We start from the raw sequence: 17544 nt of genomic DNA on the forward strand, positions 1-17544 counted from the left end.
TGGAAGGGCAGATCAAGTGCTTCTCAGATAAGGTCAAATTCAAGAAGTTCATCATCTCCAAGCCCTTATTATATGAAATGTTAAAGGGACTTAAGAAAAAGAAGATAAAAAATATGAACAGTAAAAGGACAGCAAACTCACAGTTATTAACAACCACACCTAAAACAAAAGCAAACTAAGAGGACAGCTAGATCAGGAGTGAACCATAGAAATGAAGATCACATGGAGGGTTAGCAACAGGGGACTGGGAGAAGGAGAAGGGGGGGAAGATACAGAAAATAAGTAGCATAGACAGTAGGTAGAAAATAGATGGTGGGAGGGCAAGAATAATATAGGAAATATAGAATCTAAAGAACTTGAGACAGGTGGTCATAAACTGAAGGGGGGGAATGGTGGGGGAGGGGTGTGCAGGGTGGAGGAGAATGAAGGGGGAAATGGGATAACTGTAATTGCACAATCAATAAAATATATTTAAAAAACAATAACTTGAAAAATAATTAAATTAAAAAAACAATAAACAACCAGAACTGCCAGAAAGTCGAACTGTGTGAATCTCTGATAACCAAGGAGTTAAAGAAACATTCGCCCAGACTGGTAGGTAGGGAGGAGATGGGAGACAGGCACCCAGGCAGGGACTGCGGGGGCAAGGTGGGGCTGGCTGAATGTGAAACTAAAGACTCAAAGCTAGCTGTAAAATAATGTGGGGATTGAGAGAGTGGGAGAAACTCTCAGTCTCATAGGACAATTTGTTGGAAAGTGAGGCTAGAGAGGAGTAAGTGAGCAGAATTGTTCCCTTTCTGACTCCTCCCCCACAGACAGCACCACGACATAGCAAAGAGGGTTGCTCTACCCTGGCAAACACCTAACGCTCTGCCCCCTTACAACAAAACAGGTACGCCAAGACAGCTGATTTCTCAAAAGAAATCTTACAGGCAAGAAGGGACTGGAAAGAAGTATTTGAAGTCATGAAAGTCAAGGTCCTATATCCAAGATTACTCTGTCTAGCAAAGCTTTCATTTAGAATGGAAGGGCAGGTAAAGTGCTTCCTAGATAAAGTCAAATTAAAGGAGTTCATCACTACCAACTCCTTATTGTATGAAATGTTAAAGGGACTTAAGAAATAGAAGATAAAAAACTATGAACAGTAAAATGACAATAAACCCGTAACTATAAACAACTGAACCTAAAAACAAAACCAAAAACTAAGCAAACAACTAGAACAAGAACATAATCAGAGAAATGGAGATCACATGGAGAGTTATTAGTGGGGAGCAGGAGGGGAAGAATGGGGTGGATAAAGGTACAGGAAATAAGAAGCACAGAGAGGGGAATGTTTGGAATGGTATGTGAAACAGAGGAGCTTATATGCACAACCCATGGACATGAACGCCAAGGTTGGGGGGAGTGTTGGAGAGTAGGGGGAGTGCAGGTGGAGGTGGGATAAAGGAGAGAAAAAAATTGAAAAAAACGTAATAACATTATCAATAAAATATACTTTAAAAAAACCTATGTGTGGGGGTCGTGGCCTTACTCCTGCTCTGCAAGGCAAATGCCGGGCATATTCAGGTGTGTGTGCGGGGCCTGAAGTGCTCATGGGTCCATGCTAGGATTCTGTGGGGACAGAAGAAGCCATGGATGTGATCTCCAGCATTTGCCAGGTCACCTTAAAGGCAGATGAGAACTAGAACATCACCCTGGTGAAGGACAGTTGGCTTTCAGAAAATGTGACTAATCGTATGAAGGATATCTCTCCATCAGGCTTGAAGTCTCAGCAGTATTCTGGTGCTTATGGTGCCTCAGTTTCTGATGAAGAATTGAAAAGAAGAGTAACAAAAGAGCTGACACTGGAGCAAGCCAAGAAAGAATATGAAAATCAGAAATGACTAAAGCAAGGCAAAGAACTAGACTGCAAAACGGCTGTTGCCAATGAGCAGTTGACCACAGCTATTCTCCGAGAGAAGATATCAAGTGAGGAGGAATGCACTAAGGCAAAGCACATAGCTAAGCTGCTTGAGGAGAAAGATTGAGTAATAAAGAGAAAAGGTGCATACTACAAAGACCAGCTGGCTAGACTGGAGGAGAGGAGTTCAGAGTTCTACAAAGTCACCACTGAACAATATCAGGAAGGTGCTGAAGAGGTGGAAGCAAAATTCAAGCGGTATGAGATTCATCCAGTTTGTGTGGATCTGCAGGCCAAAATCCTTCAGTGTTTACCTCCAGAACACCTAGCAGACACTCAGCTGCTCTGCTCTGGCCAACCAGCACAGGCACTGTGTCAACCAGGCCAAACAGAGCATGATTGAGAAGGGAGGATAAAATCATCTTTCAGAACAAGCAAAACTCCTTCAATGTTAATTCCAGAGCTAGAACATTTTTTTTCCCTAATGAGAAAGTAACCTACTAAAGAGAAGCACCAGAGGGCAGATTAGACAGAAGCACATCACAGTTTGATTAACAATGATTTGAAACACCAAGGCCTAGATCAGGATCAGCCATGAAGGACCCACTACAGTGTTAATAAATCCCAAATGTGATAACAAAAGAGAAAGGCAGCCCTCTCCACCTTTTGTACTTTCTATTCAACTTTCTCTTCTAATCAAGCTCCATCATTTGGCGACCTACCCTTCAGCAAAGCTTGGGGTTGGGATGGAGACAAGGGAACTGGAGTGGGGAGAGGGGTGTGCCCCCCATCTCAGGCCAGCAGTGTGGGGCAGATCTGTCTAGACTGTGGCACATTGGGTTTCTCTCTATTTCTTTTCTACTTTGACTTTGTAAGAGCTATTTCATTTTAACTTATGGTGATCATGTAAGAAAACAAAAAGGAAAGCAAATGCACCTCTTTTACTGGAATAATGTTTATGATTACAGGTGAAATACAGCATTTTTTTTACCAACATAAAGACAGCCTTGTTAAAAAAAAAAGTGTGGTGACTATTTGTGTTATAGTTTCATTACTTGCCTGCTTTGAAGAATCTTCAAGAGCATTTTCAACAATGTCTTCTGAAGAGACTGTATTTCGTGGTTCATAGTCCACCTGAAACACCTTTGTTACAATGCCACTCTGTCTGCAGTCTCTGAAAATTATTTTAAAAAGAAAAACTCTACATTATACAAAGATTCCATAAAAGGTGGCTAGCAATTAAGATAACTCTATTAAAGTCCCTTAGTCTAGTTACTAAATTTATTATATTTTAAATTGGAGAAATCAAAATACAACTTCTATGGTCTTTGTCAACCTTATTCTCATTTAAATTATGTCACTTTGTAAAAAACCACTCCAAAATGTATTGCCTTAAAACAAACCTATAAGTTAACCAGGCTCAGCTGGGTAGCTCTCATCTGCAATCTATCATGTTGTTGCAGTCAGGTATTGGCTGGGCCTGGAGTCAAAAGATCAACTTGGCTGGATGTCCAAAATGGTTTCTTCCCTCGTAGTCACGGCCTAAGCTAGGATTTCTCTGTCTCTCTCTGTTATTAGGTGGTTAGTTTGGGCTTCCTCACAGTATGGAAGTCTCAGGGAAATCAGACTTTCCTACATGGTGGCTGGCTTCACCCAATGTTTATGTTCCAAGAGACCAGAGGAGAACCTGCAGCTTTGTGTGATCTAGTCTTAGCATCATTTCTGAAGCATTTTATTGGTAAAAAGTAAGTCATAGGGCCAGCCCAGGTCAAGTGGAAGGGCTACACTGGGAGGCATGGTTTGTTTCTGGAGACTATCTACCATACTCACCATAAAAATTTTACACGTTAAGTCTCAAACCATTCTAAAAGAATAGTATTACCTGTATATCATTCCATGTGACTCGAGGGAATGTACCTTATCCCATCTGTAGGTAGCATAATATATGCTGTTCTGGTGGATATAAATAGTTATTCCTCAAATACTACCATGTCTTCGATTTATTCCTAGTATTTTACAGTTACTGTTGTTACTCTCTGATGCAAAAGAAGTTCCATGAAAAAGCATGTAGAGGTGCCCCAAACTAAAAACTGGTGGTGATTTATTCTGAGCACTAGCAGCTCACCTATACTCTTTACTTTTTTAAAACAGTTTTATTGAGTTATAATTTATAGGCCATAAAATTCACTGATTTTAAGTATATAGTTTGATGATATTTAGTAAACTTACATAATTGTGCAATTATCACCACAATCCTGTTTTAAAACACTTCCATTCCCCCCACCACAAAATTCTTTGCGCAAGTTTGTTGTAGTCACTCCTTGCTACTACCTCCTACCCCAGGCAACCACTGATCTGCTTCCTGTCTCTATAGCTTTGCCTTTTCTAGAAATTTTAAATAAATGTAATCATATAAATATAGTCTTAGCTATCTTCTTTCACTCATTTTTTTCAGGTTCATCCATTTTGTTGCATGGGTGTTTCAATATCAATATCACTTTTATTGTTGAATAGTATTCCATTCTATGGATGCACCACAGTTTATCCATTCCCCAGCTGATGGTCATTTTAATTACTTCGAGTTTTTAGCTATGATGAATAATGCAGCTATGAACATTCACATGTAAGTCTTTATGTGAACATGTTTTCATTTCTCTTGGGTAGATAGCTAAGAATGGAACTTCTGGGTCATATGATAAGTATATGTTTAACTTTTTAGAAACTGCTGAACTGTGTCTGTTCTATTTTGCATTCACAGCAGCATTACTTAAGGATTCCAGTTTTTCCACATATTTGCCAACATTTGACATTGTCTGTTTTTGACCATCTATACTCTTGATCATATTCTCTGTAACAAGTATGTGCTTGATATGACCCTTGTGCATTAGGATATAGGCTTGGCTATTGTAACACAGTATCAAAGCAACAGTGGCTTAAACAAGATAGAAGCAGCAGGGTATAATCAGCCCAAAGCTGGTAGAAAGGTAACACAGTGAGTGAGGCACTGTGTCAGATTTCCACCTTGTTTCTCCACTATCCCTAGATAATTTAATCTGTTGTCACGATCCAACATGACTGACCACCACATCCACAGTACAGCCAGCAGGAGGCAGGACTGACACCTTCTCTTTAAGGGCATAATCCAGAAGTCACACACATCACTTCCACAAATATCCCACTGTCCACAATTTGATGATATTGCTTTCACCAGCTGCAAGTGATTGGAGAGGGGGCCTGGTCCTAAGTGTGTCTGCCTATGGTCAGCTGGTAGTGTGTGGGTTCTTGATTTCGTGTAGGAAAGACTTCATGAGTCTAAGTGACTACAAGGGTATGTTTATTAAATCTGGGGACAGTAAAACAAGGAAGAGTTTAGCATAAAAGCACCAAGAGAGCCTAGGCTAGGCTGCCTTAGCTCACTGGGAAGTTAGAGAAAAGGGGGCCTTAGGGACGGGTTCAGGGGATTAGCCTCAGATGAGCTGCTGCTGTCTATTGCTTCCCTGATTGCAAGTCTAGTAGGGGCCATTAGAATTTAGGATGTGCGTGACTGTTGGGGAAGAAAAGAGGGAAAGAGAGGGGAAGAGAATGGCACAGGCTGCTCCCCAGAGGGAGAGCAAGCACTGGGTCCTTTGTCTTGAGGCTTTTATCTCCTTATTGTAGGCAGGAAATTTTAGAGTCTCAGGGGAGGGTTTCAGCAGACTATTCAATGGTTTTCCAGGTGTGCTTTTTCAGGGTCATGATCTTCACTGATTGGTCAGTGCCAAGGCAGGGGGCAGTTAGTCACTGCAGCTGGTTCTGGTGTTATTTACCTGGTTTCGCTGGTTTTCTGGGCCTGGAGCTGCAATATAACTGAGGCCTAGATGTTCTCTATAGGGAGGTGGCCTTCTGTGTCTGACTGTAAATTGCTTGGCCATTTTGTCCAGCTATCTGTCTCAGTTTCCCTATCACACTTGTCCTGGCTTACTGGCCTGTCTCACAAGGAGAATTGGGAAATGTCTTTCTCTGGGAAACCATGTGTCTTGCTAGAAATCATGGGCTCTATTTTAAAAGACCACAGACACCAATATTAGGGAACAGCCAACAGCTGTCTTTGCTACAATATCTGACTCTGCTTGGTATATTATTTGATATGTTTAATTCTCACTGCTGCCCCCCATTTGTGTTGAAAAATCAGAGCTGGAACACAGTTGATTCTGTTTTATCTGTCAAGGTACTTAATGCTTTTTACATTTCCAATGCTTTGTTATTAATTGATGTTAATATTGGTCTTTGATACATTTTTCTGTTTCATTAACATTCCTTTTGCAATGTCTCATATTTCTTACATGCTATTTTTTACATTTCTTAAAATTTCTGAGCCTTTTAGTAAATAAGTCCCAACTTAAAATTCTTTAACTATTTAGAAATGCATAAATATAAATTCCAAAACAGTTTAGAAATGTTTAACACTAGATAACATCTGTTTTAAGCCACACTTTTAGAAAATTTCTCAGAAATATGCAATTTGCCCTGACTGGTGTGGCTCAGTGGATTGAACTCTGTACTACAAGCAAGGAGTCACAGGTTCCATTCCCAATCAGGGCACATGCCTGGGTTGCAGGCCAGGTCCTCGGCAGGGGGCACAAAAGAGGCAACCACACATTACGTTTCTCTCCCTTTCTCCTTCTCTCTAAAAATAAATAAATACTTGACTTCATGTAGAAAAGACTTCACAACACAAGTCCAGGTGATTACAAGGGTATGTTTATTAAATCTGGGGACAGTAAATCTTTAAAGAAAAAATAGCCCTAGAATAGCCCTGGCTGGTGTGGCTCAGTGGATTTAGTGCTGGACTGGGAACCAAAGGATTGTTGGTTTGATTCCCAGTCAGGGCACATGCCTGGGTTGCAGGCCATCTCAGTAGGGGGTGCAGAGAAGCAACCACACCTTGATGTTTCTCTCACTCTCTTTCACCTTCCCTTCCCTCTTTCTAAAAATAAATAAATAAAGTCTTAAGAAATATGCAATTTATATAAACAGCCACTGTATCAGTGAGTGACAATATTTAAGAAATAACACACTTGGCTCTCTGTGCTAGTTGGATACTTGCATGTTCACTGGCTGGAGTGACTTACAGATGGCTAAACTTTGGAGAAACTTATGTTTTGTTTTGTTTTGTTTTGTTTTGTTTTTAATAACAAAACCAGATTTACAGATACATAAATCTGGATATAGATAAAGATAAACTGCTAATTTACCTTATTCACCTCAACATCCTGTCATCTGAATGTTCCTTTTCATCCCAGGTCTATCGTCCAAGATACAGTCATCCTCTTTCTTAGCATACTTCCCAGATATCACAAATACCTCCATCCAGGGATCATTCAAACCCTGGATTGTTGGGAGCCAACCAGCAGCCGTCCCTTGACACAGTCAGGACGAATGAGATGCATCTGCACAGCAGAGGCAACTGTGGCTGGATTTCCTGTCTATCTGTCCTTGCATGTTTGTTTTTGTGATTAATAAGTGGTGGGATTTTTAGACACCTGTATTTCAGGCCCAATGATCCGCAGAATTCCAATGAAGTTATACAAAATAATTTCTTGGCCAGAGAACAAAGTCCCTCCTAATAAAATATTCCCTGAATATCTAAAAGTTGATGGAGTAACAGCCCATCCTCTACCTTGGACAAAAATATATATCATGTAGAATTAGACAGATAAAAGAAGGACAAGCTAATTAACTATTACAAACTAAGCATGTAGAAATAAATGCCCCATGTCTAATTGTAGGAACTTTAATAAATAATAAGACATCTAAAGCTCTGTACATATAGCTAGTTCTAATTGTCTAATTAATGACTCTCGTGGTCAAAATAGCCTTTATCATAACAATCTATGGAATTTCCTGTACTTTTTCTAGTTACGTCTGCATTAATCTTTTCTGCTTAATTGGTCATGCCATATACCTATTATGTTACAATCTCTATAAAAATAAAGCTTAAATCAAACTCTGAGAGTTCAGTCAGACCCACAGAGGCTGGCTGTTCTCCGGCATCCAACCGGGTGTCTGACTCTTCATTCATTGCCTGTGCTGTCCATCCTTCGGGGACTCTGAGACCTGCTGAGGCTGGACCCCGGCACTGGATAATTGTGCAGCTCCCTGCATTTGCATATACAGCCCCATTGTCACAATGGGGAGAAGCTTGATTTCCATCCACTTGTTCTCCCTCCTTAAGGTCCAGGTTGTCTCCGTGACCACAGCTGCCCCTCTTCTTGGTGACCCAGCAAGGGCTTTTACCCATGGACTTTGTTCCCCACAAGCAGAGCCCAGAAACTAGCTTAAATTTCCTGCAAAATAAAAGGATTTCCTGATTGTAATCCCAAAGAAGAATTAGGCTTGGAGTTGGAGCTAGAAATCCTACTCGGAGCCTAAATCTCATGGGAACATGTCAATTTTTGCCAGGGTTAGAATCAGAGACCTTAAAAATATGTATCTTTAGGAATAATAAAGAGGTACACTCAGCATAAAAAAATTACATGTAGCTCTATTTTCACAAAGATTACTATCCCCTCAATAAAACACCAGAATTATTTGAATGATTGCAAGGAGAGTGAAGCTGGAGCTGTAAAATTCTGCAACTTGGTCTAGGTCAGGCTTTCTCAACCTACTGAAAACTGCTGAGTACTGGCCAGATGTCTTGACTGATTGAAATGTTATCCCATACACCAAAAGGTTGCAGGTTCATCCCCTGGTCAGGTATCAGAGGCAACTGATTGATGTTTCTAGCTTACAACAATGTTTTTTCTTTCTCTCTCTCTTTGAAATCAATAATACAATAATAATTAAAAATATCTTCAGGTGAGGATTAAAAAATTGAAGAAAACTACTGAAAGCTTGGGCTAAATAGGTTTTTGTTGTGGGGGGCTGCCCTGTGTGCATTGTAAAGTGTGTAACAGTATCCCTGGCCTCTACCCACCAGATGCCACTTGCACATTCCCACCTCTAGCTATAGAAACTGAAAATGTTTCCAGACATGACAAAAGGTCCCCTTGGGCCTAAAATTATACCCAATTGAGAACCTATGGTTTAGGAACATGAAAGGGTGAAGTGAAAACCATTTATTCACCAGACTTACACTTTTCAAATTGAGGCATGCCTGTTGAGTTGGGTCACACAACAGCAATCTTTTAGCCCTTTGTTAAAAATCTGAATAAGACCTGACTGGTATAGCTCAGTGGATTGACTATGGGCCTGCAAACCAAAGGGTTGCCAGTTTGATTCCCAGTCAGGGCACAGGCCTAGGTTGTGGGCCAGGGCCCCAGTAGAGGGCACAAGAGAGGCAACTACACATTGATCTTTCTCTTTCTCCTTCCCTTCCCCTCTCTCAAAAAATAAGTAAGTAAAATCTTTCAAAAAAGCTGAATAATATCAAACAACAACAGCTACTATATATCTTACTTCTAATTTTCATAATGGCTACAGTAAGTTCTGTTAACTTCATTTAACAAAAGATGAAGCTGAGACTCATATGGCCACATACCTTAATGTCACACAAATAATTTCAGATGGAATTGTGATTAAAATCCACATGTGAAGTTCAACAAACTCCACCCTCTTTCCCCAACTCCAAATTACCACTCTCAAAGCAGTTATCTTCTTGCCTTTGGAGACAATATCTGGATCTTCCTCCACACAAATACAGTGTTTTGGGGCACATTATATATTCCAAGAAGCTGTTGATAGATGCTCTGGTAATCTGCCAGCAAGTTAAATTTATTACTGATGTTGCAAAACTAGGGGGTTCCTCAGGTTCTGCTAAAAAAAAAGTGACTGTTCTCAGTGGATTCTGATTACCCTCAACTACCTGTTTTCAGTTCAAGGCAACTTTTACCTCAGCCTGGCTGGATACACCTTGACCAAGATATTAAATCATTGGCAAAAAAAAAAAAAACACACTACAGAATAATGGCATTAGAAATAGGAAGTCCTTGACCACAAAGATGGCTTTTAAAGAAGCAAGATAGACATCAGAAACTTTATAGACCTCAAACTAGACCATCAATATGGACAATCAAAACCTGAAAATCCCCCTCTCCACTGAGATGTTCCTGAGTTCCTGGACCCTCCTGTCCACCTGTGTTCTTTAATGACCATTCTCTGATGTGAAATTCATGAATATATATACAGGCACACGAAAGCACAAATATGACAATGCCCTTATACCTTTTCTTTAATTCTAGAATATCGAACTTTAATAAAAACATTCCAAAAAAGTATGCTGGTCAAATTTCTTTAAATGGAAACATTTTTCCCCCATTAGTTTGTCAGTTGCCATCTTTGGCTGCATATTAGAATCACCTGGAAAATTTAAAAAATACTGATGCCCAGATTCCACCCCCAAGAGATTGTTATTTAGTTGGTTTTGGGTGTGGCCTGGGCATGAAGATTCTGCAAAGCTCCCTGGGGGGATTCTCAGGCACATCTGTAGCCTCATGCCTCCCTGAATCCACATCCTTGTGCCCTGTGCCCTTGTAGAATCTCCTCCCACATTGACTTTAGGTGTTGCCATGTGGTTTGCATTGGCCAATGAAATATTAACAAATATGACACAAGCAGAGACTAGAAAAACATCTGCTTTTGGGTTTGACCTTTCTTATTGCTTTTGGCAGTGAAACTGAGACAGTATGGGGGTAACATCTGGACTCCATCTTGACCAAAATATCCATCTTAGGGGCCTATGACTCCTCATTTTCAGTATAAAATTAACCTAACCACATTCTTAAAGGAAAGAATGTACGATAGCCCTGGCTGGTGTGGCTCAATACACTGGATCAAGCACCAACCTGTGAACCAAAAGATCTCCAGTTCAATTCCCAGTCAAGGCACATGTCTGGGTTGCAGGCCAGTTCCCAGCAGGGGATGCATAAAAGGCAACCATACATTGATATTTCTCTCCCTCTCTCCTTCCCTTCCCCTCTAGAGATAAATAAATAAAAATCTTCAAAAGAAATACCTAAAAAAAAGAAACTAATTACTAGGGACTTCTGGCGAAGATGAAAACACAGGTAGATATGCTTTGCCTCCTAGCACATCCAAAAGAAGGACAACGACAAGTTAAAAAAAAAAAAAGAAACAACAGAACTGCCAGAAAACCAAACTGTATGGAAGACCAACAACTAAGGAGTTAAAAGAAGAAACATTCATCCAGACCAGTAGGAGGGGCTGAAATAGGCAGTCAGGGTAGAGGGGAATCATGGCAGCTTGAGGACTGGGGGGTCCCACATTTGTGTGCAGATAAACTGGGAGGAACAACTGGGGAGCGGGACAGATGGTACAACCCAGGATTCCAGCTCCAGGAAATAATGTCTCAAAACCTCTGACTGAAAAAAACTGTGGGGGTTGAAGCAGCAGGAGAAACTCCCAGCCTCCCAGGAAAGTCCATAGGAGAAGCCCATAAGGTCCTAGAATGTACACAATACAACCCACTCGGGACTCAGCAACAGGGCAGCACATGAAAGGGCACAATTTACTGATGGGTAGCAAAAGTGACTGAAAGTAGGGTGAGAGACAAGTAAGTGACACTGTTTCCTCTGTGACCCCTCCCCCACACATAGCACCATGGTGTAGCAATGTGGGTTGTCCCGCTCTGGCAAATACCTAAGGCTCTGCTCCTTACTACGTAACAGGTGCACCCAGACAAAAAAAATGGCCCAAATGAAAGAACAGATCGAAGCTCCAGAAAAAAATACAACTAAGCAATGAAGAGATAGCCAACCTATCAGGTACACAGATCAAAACCCCGGTAATCAGGATGCTCACAGAATTGGTTGAGTATGGTCACAAACTAGAGGAAAAAGTGAAGGCTATGAAAGTGAAATAAAGGAACTGTACAGGGAACCAACAGCAAAAGGAAGGAAACCGGGACTCAGATCAACAGTTTGGAGAAGAAGGAAGAAATAAACATTCAGCCAGAACAGAATGAGGAAACAAGAATTTGAAAAAATGAGGAGAGGCTTAGGAAACTCCGGGACAACTTTAAATGTTCCAACATCTGAATCATACGGGTTCCAGGAGGAGAAGAGGAAGAGCAAGAAATTGAAAAGTTATTTGAAAACATAATGAAGGAGAACTCCCCCAATCTGGCAGGAAATAGACTTCCAGGAAGTCCAGGAAGCTCAGAGAGTCCCAAAGAAGTTGGATGCAAGGAGGAACACACCAAGGCACATCATCATTATATTACCCAAGATTAAAATGAAGGGAAGAATCTTAAAAGCAGCAAGAGAAAAGGAGACAGTTACCTACAAAGGAGTTCCCATCAGACTGTCAGCTGCTTCCTCAAAAGAGACCCTGCAGTGCAGGAAAGAAGGGGCTGGAAAGAAGTATTTGAAGTCATGAAAGGCAAGGACCTACATCCAAGATTGCTCTATCCAGCAAAGCTATCATTTAGAATGGAAAGGCAGATAAAGTGCTTCCCAGATGAGGTCAAGGTAAAGGAGTTCATCATCACCAATCCCTTATTATATGAAATGTTAAAGGGATTTAATCTAAGAAAAAGAAGGAGATCAAAAATACTAACAGTAAAATGACAACAGACTCACGACTATCAACAACTGAACTTAAAACAAAAACAAAAACAAACTAAGCAAACAAGTAGAATAGGAACAAATTCACAGAAATACAGATCACATGGAGGGTTATCAGCAAGGAGGAGGAGGGGAGAGAATGGAGAAAAAGATAGGAGGAATAAGAAGCATAAATGGCAGGTACAAAATACACAGGGGGAGGTTAAAAATAGTATGAAATTAGAGAAGCCAAAGAACCTATATACGTATGGAAAGGTTCCTGAAATTCCAGTGTGGAATTCAAAACAAAAACAGTATTAACACACAAAGCACTTCATTGAGGTGTACTCTTATGAATTCTGCACTTTACAGCATACCTCAATAGAAGACAAAAAATTACAGATATACACTGAAATTAAAATAATTATTTTAATTTTTATTTATTGATTTTGAGAAAGAGAAAAACATTTATTTGTTGTGGCACTTATTTATGCATTCATTGGTTGACTTACATATGTGCCCTGACCAGGGATCAAACCTGCAACCTTGACATATCTGGATGATGTTCTAACCAACTGAGCTCCCTGGCCAGGCCCAAAATAATTTTTTGTTTTGGGCACTTAATTTTTAGTGCCCTTCTGGTCCAGCACTGATTCTCACAGAAAGAAAGAAATAAAATTAAGATTTCATTATATTAGAAATTATTTTAATCATCATGTTCTTAACTTACTTAGAGACTGCAATAGCTTTAACTTGTATTTTTCCATCAGGCAGAGTAATAGGCTTTGTATACTTAAATGTATTACTTTCACCATAACCAATTCTCTTTAGGAATTCAGGTTTGCTGCCATCCAGGGTGTAATATATGTTGACATCTGGGGTATCTGAAAAACCCAAAACAGAATAACTGGGATTAATGCTAAAGCAACAAGTCCCTGAATAATGCCAAAGGGTCAGTTATTTAATAAGATTTTTTATATATTGTAGAAATTAACAATAATTGAGTTCTTTCTCTATGCTGGGCACTCTGTCTTATGTGAATAAATTAGTTTCATCTGTAAAACCCTATAAGATAGATCCTATTTTATACCCATTTTATAGATGAGGTAACTGAGTCCCAGAGAGGTTAAGAAATCTATCAAATAACAGCAGAGTTGTGGTTTGACTTCTGCTAAGTTGGATGCATAGCCCATACTCTTGAACCTCTATGCTATTCTGTGTCTTGAATAGGGCACTGATACATACAAATAGAGTAGAGGGTCTATGTTAAGACTGGAATACCCATGTAGAAATCAGAAGATAATTTTTCATTTTTTTGCACATTGCTTAAGAAATTATTTTATATTTTAGCTGAACTTGGTAAATGATTCATTCTTATAATTCTTGGAAAATTTCTAAAGCTAATAAATGCATATGAATCAAGATTTAACATTTCAAAAATGATACATAGTTAAAGCTCTCCTTTCCACTCCCAACATTCTGGGTATCCTTTCAAAACTATTTTATATCCACACAAGCATATATGTGCATGTTCTTAATTTTCTCACTCTTTTTATACAAAGGATGTAGTATACCTATTCATTTCTTTTTTCATTTAACAGCATACCTTGGATATTTTTCTGTATTGGTAGGTAAAGAGTGACTTTTTGCCCATGATCTCTCCCATATCATGTGCTATCAATTTTTCTTTTAGTTTTGCCAATATTTTGGATTTAAAAAACGTATCTTGTAGTTTTAACTCACATTTCTTACATTTTGAGTAAGATTCATTTATTCTTTCAATAAATATCTATCAAATACCTATTATGTGCCAGAGACTGTTCTAGTATCTGGGGATATACCAGTGACCAAAGTCCCTGCTCTCATGGAGCATCCATTTCAGGAAGAAGACACAAACAGTAAAACAAAAAATGATATGCAACCTGTTGAAAGGTGATCAAATGCAGTGGAGTAAATAAAGCAGGGAATGAGGTCTGGTCAGCAAGCAGGTAAAGGGGAGGCAAAAGCATTTTCTTGTATGTTTAAAAGACGTTTATATTTCCTTTCCTACAAAATGTCCTTTATATCCTTTGTCCATTTTCTATAGTGTTATTATTCTTTTTGTTACTGAATTTTAGAATTACTTATTAGACACTTAAAATATTAGAAATTTGGATACCCTGTTACTCATATCGCCATTTGTCAAAAGCGTCCAACTTCAAAGTCAGGGGCACATATATTAAAATTTGTATTTTGCTTTGAGAATTTTAAAAATAATACTAGCTTTTAAGGTAAAGAAGGGCATAGTATAATGTAATACATTCTTAGTTGGAACTCTGTCTAGGAAGCACAGGGATCATAATATAAAAACAGATAAATAATTTTCACACATATCAATTATTAAAGTATATTGGGATCTCAAAGTCTGTTTTAAACAAGATTTTTTCATGTTTTATCTATAAAAATTTCCCTCCTCTTTATATTATACATACATATGTATATATACATGCATATATAAGTATGTACATATATATGCATATATAAGTATGTGTGTGTGTGTGTGTGTATATATATATATATATATATATATATTACACACACTTCTGACATTAGTAGGGAATATATTCATTGGTTTATTTTGGCATTAATACATGCTAGCCCCTGCAAACCTCATATCAACTCATTTAATACTTGCGATGGCTCTAAAGGTTAGATATTATTATCACTATCTTATACTAAGGAAACTGAGATTCCAGAAGGCTGATGAACCAAAAATCACCAGAAGTTGTCAAACCCAGAATTCAATCTTCAACCTGAGTAAAGACTCTGTGTTATTAGGTCAAATTCCTTGTCCCAGCAAAAATAATGAGCATCCTGTGAATATCTGGGGAAGCACTGGGACATCCTACCTCAGCTAAGGTGAGTCCAGGCATTGCTGCAATTATGTACCTATACATATAAAACGGTGGTCAAAGCTAACCATTTCAGTCTAAATGTACACCACTCCGTAAACCACCAAATGTAACACTGTTGCAAATTTTGGAAGTTTTATAAACTGCCAAGGTCCTGATTGTAGAAAACACGCAAAGAAGAAAACCAACAACCAACATAAAGTGCATGGTTGTGTTATTTTAAACCATTTCAACTATGTTTGATTCTTACCTGATTTCATTTCCAAGAGTGTATTGTTATCAATTTCATGGTTGGCTTTTCCAGGGTGAGGCACTCGCAGTGGTATGATCTGAGGGACACACACTGAACCAGCAGTCATTTTCCTTGTTTACATTTTTTAAAAATGCACATGGAAATAAACTCCAACAACTTCTATTTGAACACAAAAGCTGAAAGAAGCACCACATTTCAATACAGTAAAATTAGTAAAAAACTAAAAAGAATACTGTTAATACATCACCTAAAAATATTATTCAATTTTTTTACCTCAAGTTGTTATTTATTTTAATGAAAGGGAAGAACAAAGAACCTTTTAGTATAGTGAAAATATACTTTACTTTAATACAATAACTGCCATCAACATACTGGTTCCAGAGACAAAAGAAAATACAAGCATTCTATAATAAGATTTCATTTGCCTTTTCAATTAATTCTAAAGAATACTTCAATTCTGCTCAACATTATGACTTAGGGAATTGAAAATTTTTCCATGATAAAAATATAATTTTGGCAACCACAACCTTGATAATATGTAAAGAATGAAATTTTTAAAAAGCTCGTATAGTATATCAATAATGCATGCTTTCCTCTCTTTGAATCAAATACTGTTATAACTAGTGTAAGAATTCAGATGACCTCGATGAAACATGTATTTAATTGTTCATGAAAAAATACATTTTTATTTATCATTTTTACCTTGTAGATATTTTCTAAATGGATATTTTAAAAGCAGAGAAATAAAAACTCTCTATCATGCAATGCTGGAGAGATTCAAAACTCAACAGAAGGAAAACTGCCTAAATTCTAGAGTTCATCACCTTAATGTAAGAATAAACGTCAGAAATCTCTTAATTGAGACTTCTAGCCAAGATGGAGATGTAGGTGGAAATACTGTACCTCCTTGCACAACCAAAATTAAGGACAACAAAGATTTAGAAACAGAAACACATCAGAACAGAAAACTGAACTGTATGAAGGTCCAACAACCATTTAACCAGACTGGTAAGATGGGCAAAGTTGGTGGTCTGAGGAGAGGGATTGCAGCAGGAAAAGGCAGTGGCAGCCAGACCCAGGAGTGCAGGTGGCATGGGGCTGACCTCAGCACACATTCACATGCAGATAAACTAGGCAAAAATGGGCAGCAAGACAGACCTCACAACCCAGGGCCCCAGGGATGGGAAATAAAGCCTAAAAGCACTGATTGAAAAGGTGCCAACTTGTGGGAAGTAGCAGTGGGGACTGAGATCTGAGAGAGTGCACCATTGCTTCCTCTCTGACCCCGCCCCTACATACAGCATCACAACCCAGCAACGTGGGTTGCCTCACCCTGGTGAACAACTAAGGCTCCACCACTCATACCTAACAGGCACGGCCTGACCAAAAATGGCTCAATCAGAAGAACAAATCAAAGCCCCAGAGCCAATACTTTTAAGAGACAAAGAGATAGCCAACCTATCAGATGCACAGTTCAAAACACTGGTGATCAGGATGCTCACACAACTAGTTGATTTGGGTCATAAATTAGATGAAAAAATGAAGGGTACACTAAGTGAAATGAAGGAAAATGCACAGCGATCCAATAGTGATGGAAAGAAAACTGGGACTCAAGTCAATGGAGTGGCTCAGAAAAAAGAAATAAACAACCAAACAGAAAAGAATGAAGAAATAAGAATTCAAAAAAATGAGGAGAGGCTTAGGAACCTACAGGATATCTATAAACGTTCCAACATCCGAATTATAGGGGTACCCAAAGGGGAAGAGGGACAGCAACAAGTGGAAAACTTTTTTGAACAAATAATAAAGGAGAACTCCCCCAATCTGGTGAAGGAAATAGACTTCCAGGAAGTCCAGGAAGCTCGGAGTGCCCCAAAGAAGGTGGATCCAAGGAGGAACACACTAAGGCACATCATCATTATATTACCCAAGATTAAAATGAAGGAGAGAATTCTAGAA

At 38.9% G+C, this 17544-nt stretch overlaps 1 protein-coding gene and 1 pseudogene across 6 annotated transcripts in view; one reads left to right on the forward strand and one right to left on the reverse strand.

Annotated features, from left to right (window-relative positions):
• Positions 1–17544, reverse strand: part of DZANK1 (double zinc ribbon and ankyrin repeat domains 1) — a 145520-nt gene that overhangs the window by 119449 nt on the left and 8527 nt on the right. For 4 of the 6 annotated variants that reach the window (XM_053670961.1, XM_053670962.1, XM_053670959.1 and 1 more), the window contains exons 2-4: positions 15583–15761; positions 13172–13325; positions 2960–3074 (exon numbers count right to left, since the gene is read on the reverse strand). In XM_053670961.1, the coding sequence (XP_053526936.1) occupies positions 2960–3074; positions 13172–13325; positions 15583–15691 (378 nt within the window). In that variant the 5' untranslated portion in view covers positions 15692–15761. Of the gene's footprint in view, positions 1–2959; positions 3075–13171; positions 13326–15582; positions 15762–17544 lie in introns of those variants that run through there. The other 2 variants (XM_053670965.1, XM_053670960.1) reach the window with 1 other exon arrangement.
• Positions 1632–2316, forward strand: LOC119060090 (MICOS complex subunit MIC19-like; annotated as a pseudogene).

Source organism: Artibeus jamaicensis, unplaced genomic scaffold (assembly GCF_021234435.1).
Source record: "Artibeus jamaicensis isolate MK-2021 breed Jamaican fruit bat unplaced genomic scaffold, CSHL_Jam_final contig_65, whole genome shotgun sequence".
Lineage (NCBI taxonomy): Eukaryota > Metazoa > Chordata > Mammalia > Chiroptera > Phyllostomidae > Artibeus > Artibeus jamaicensis.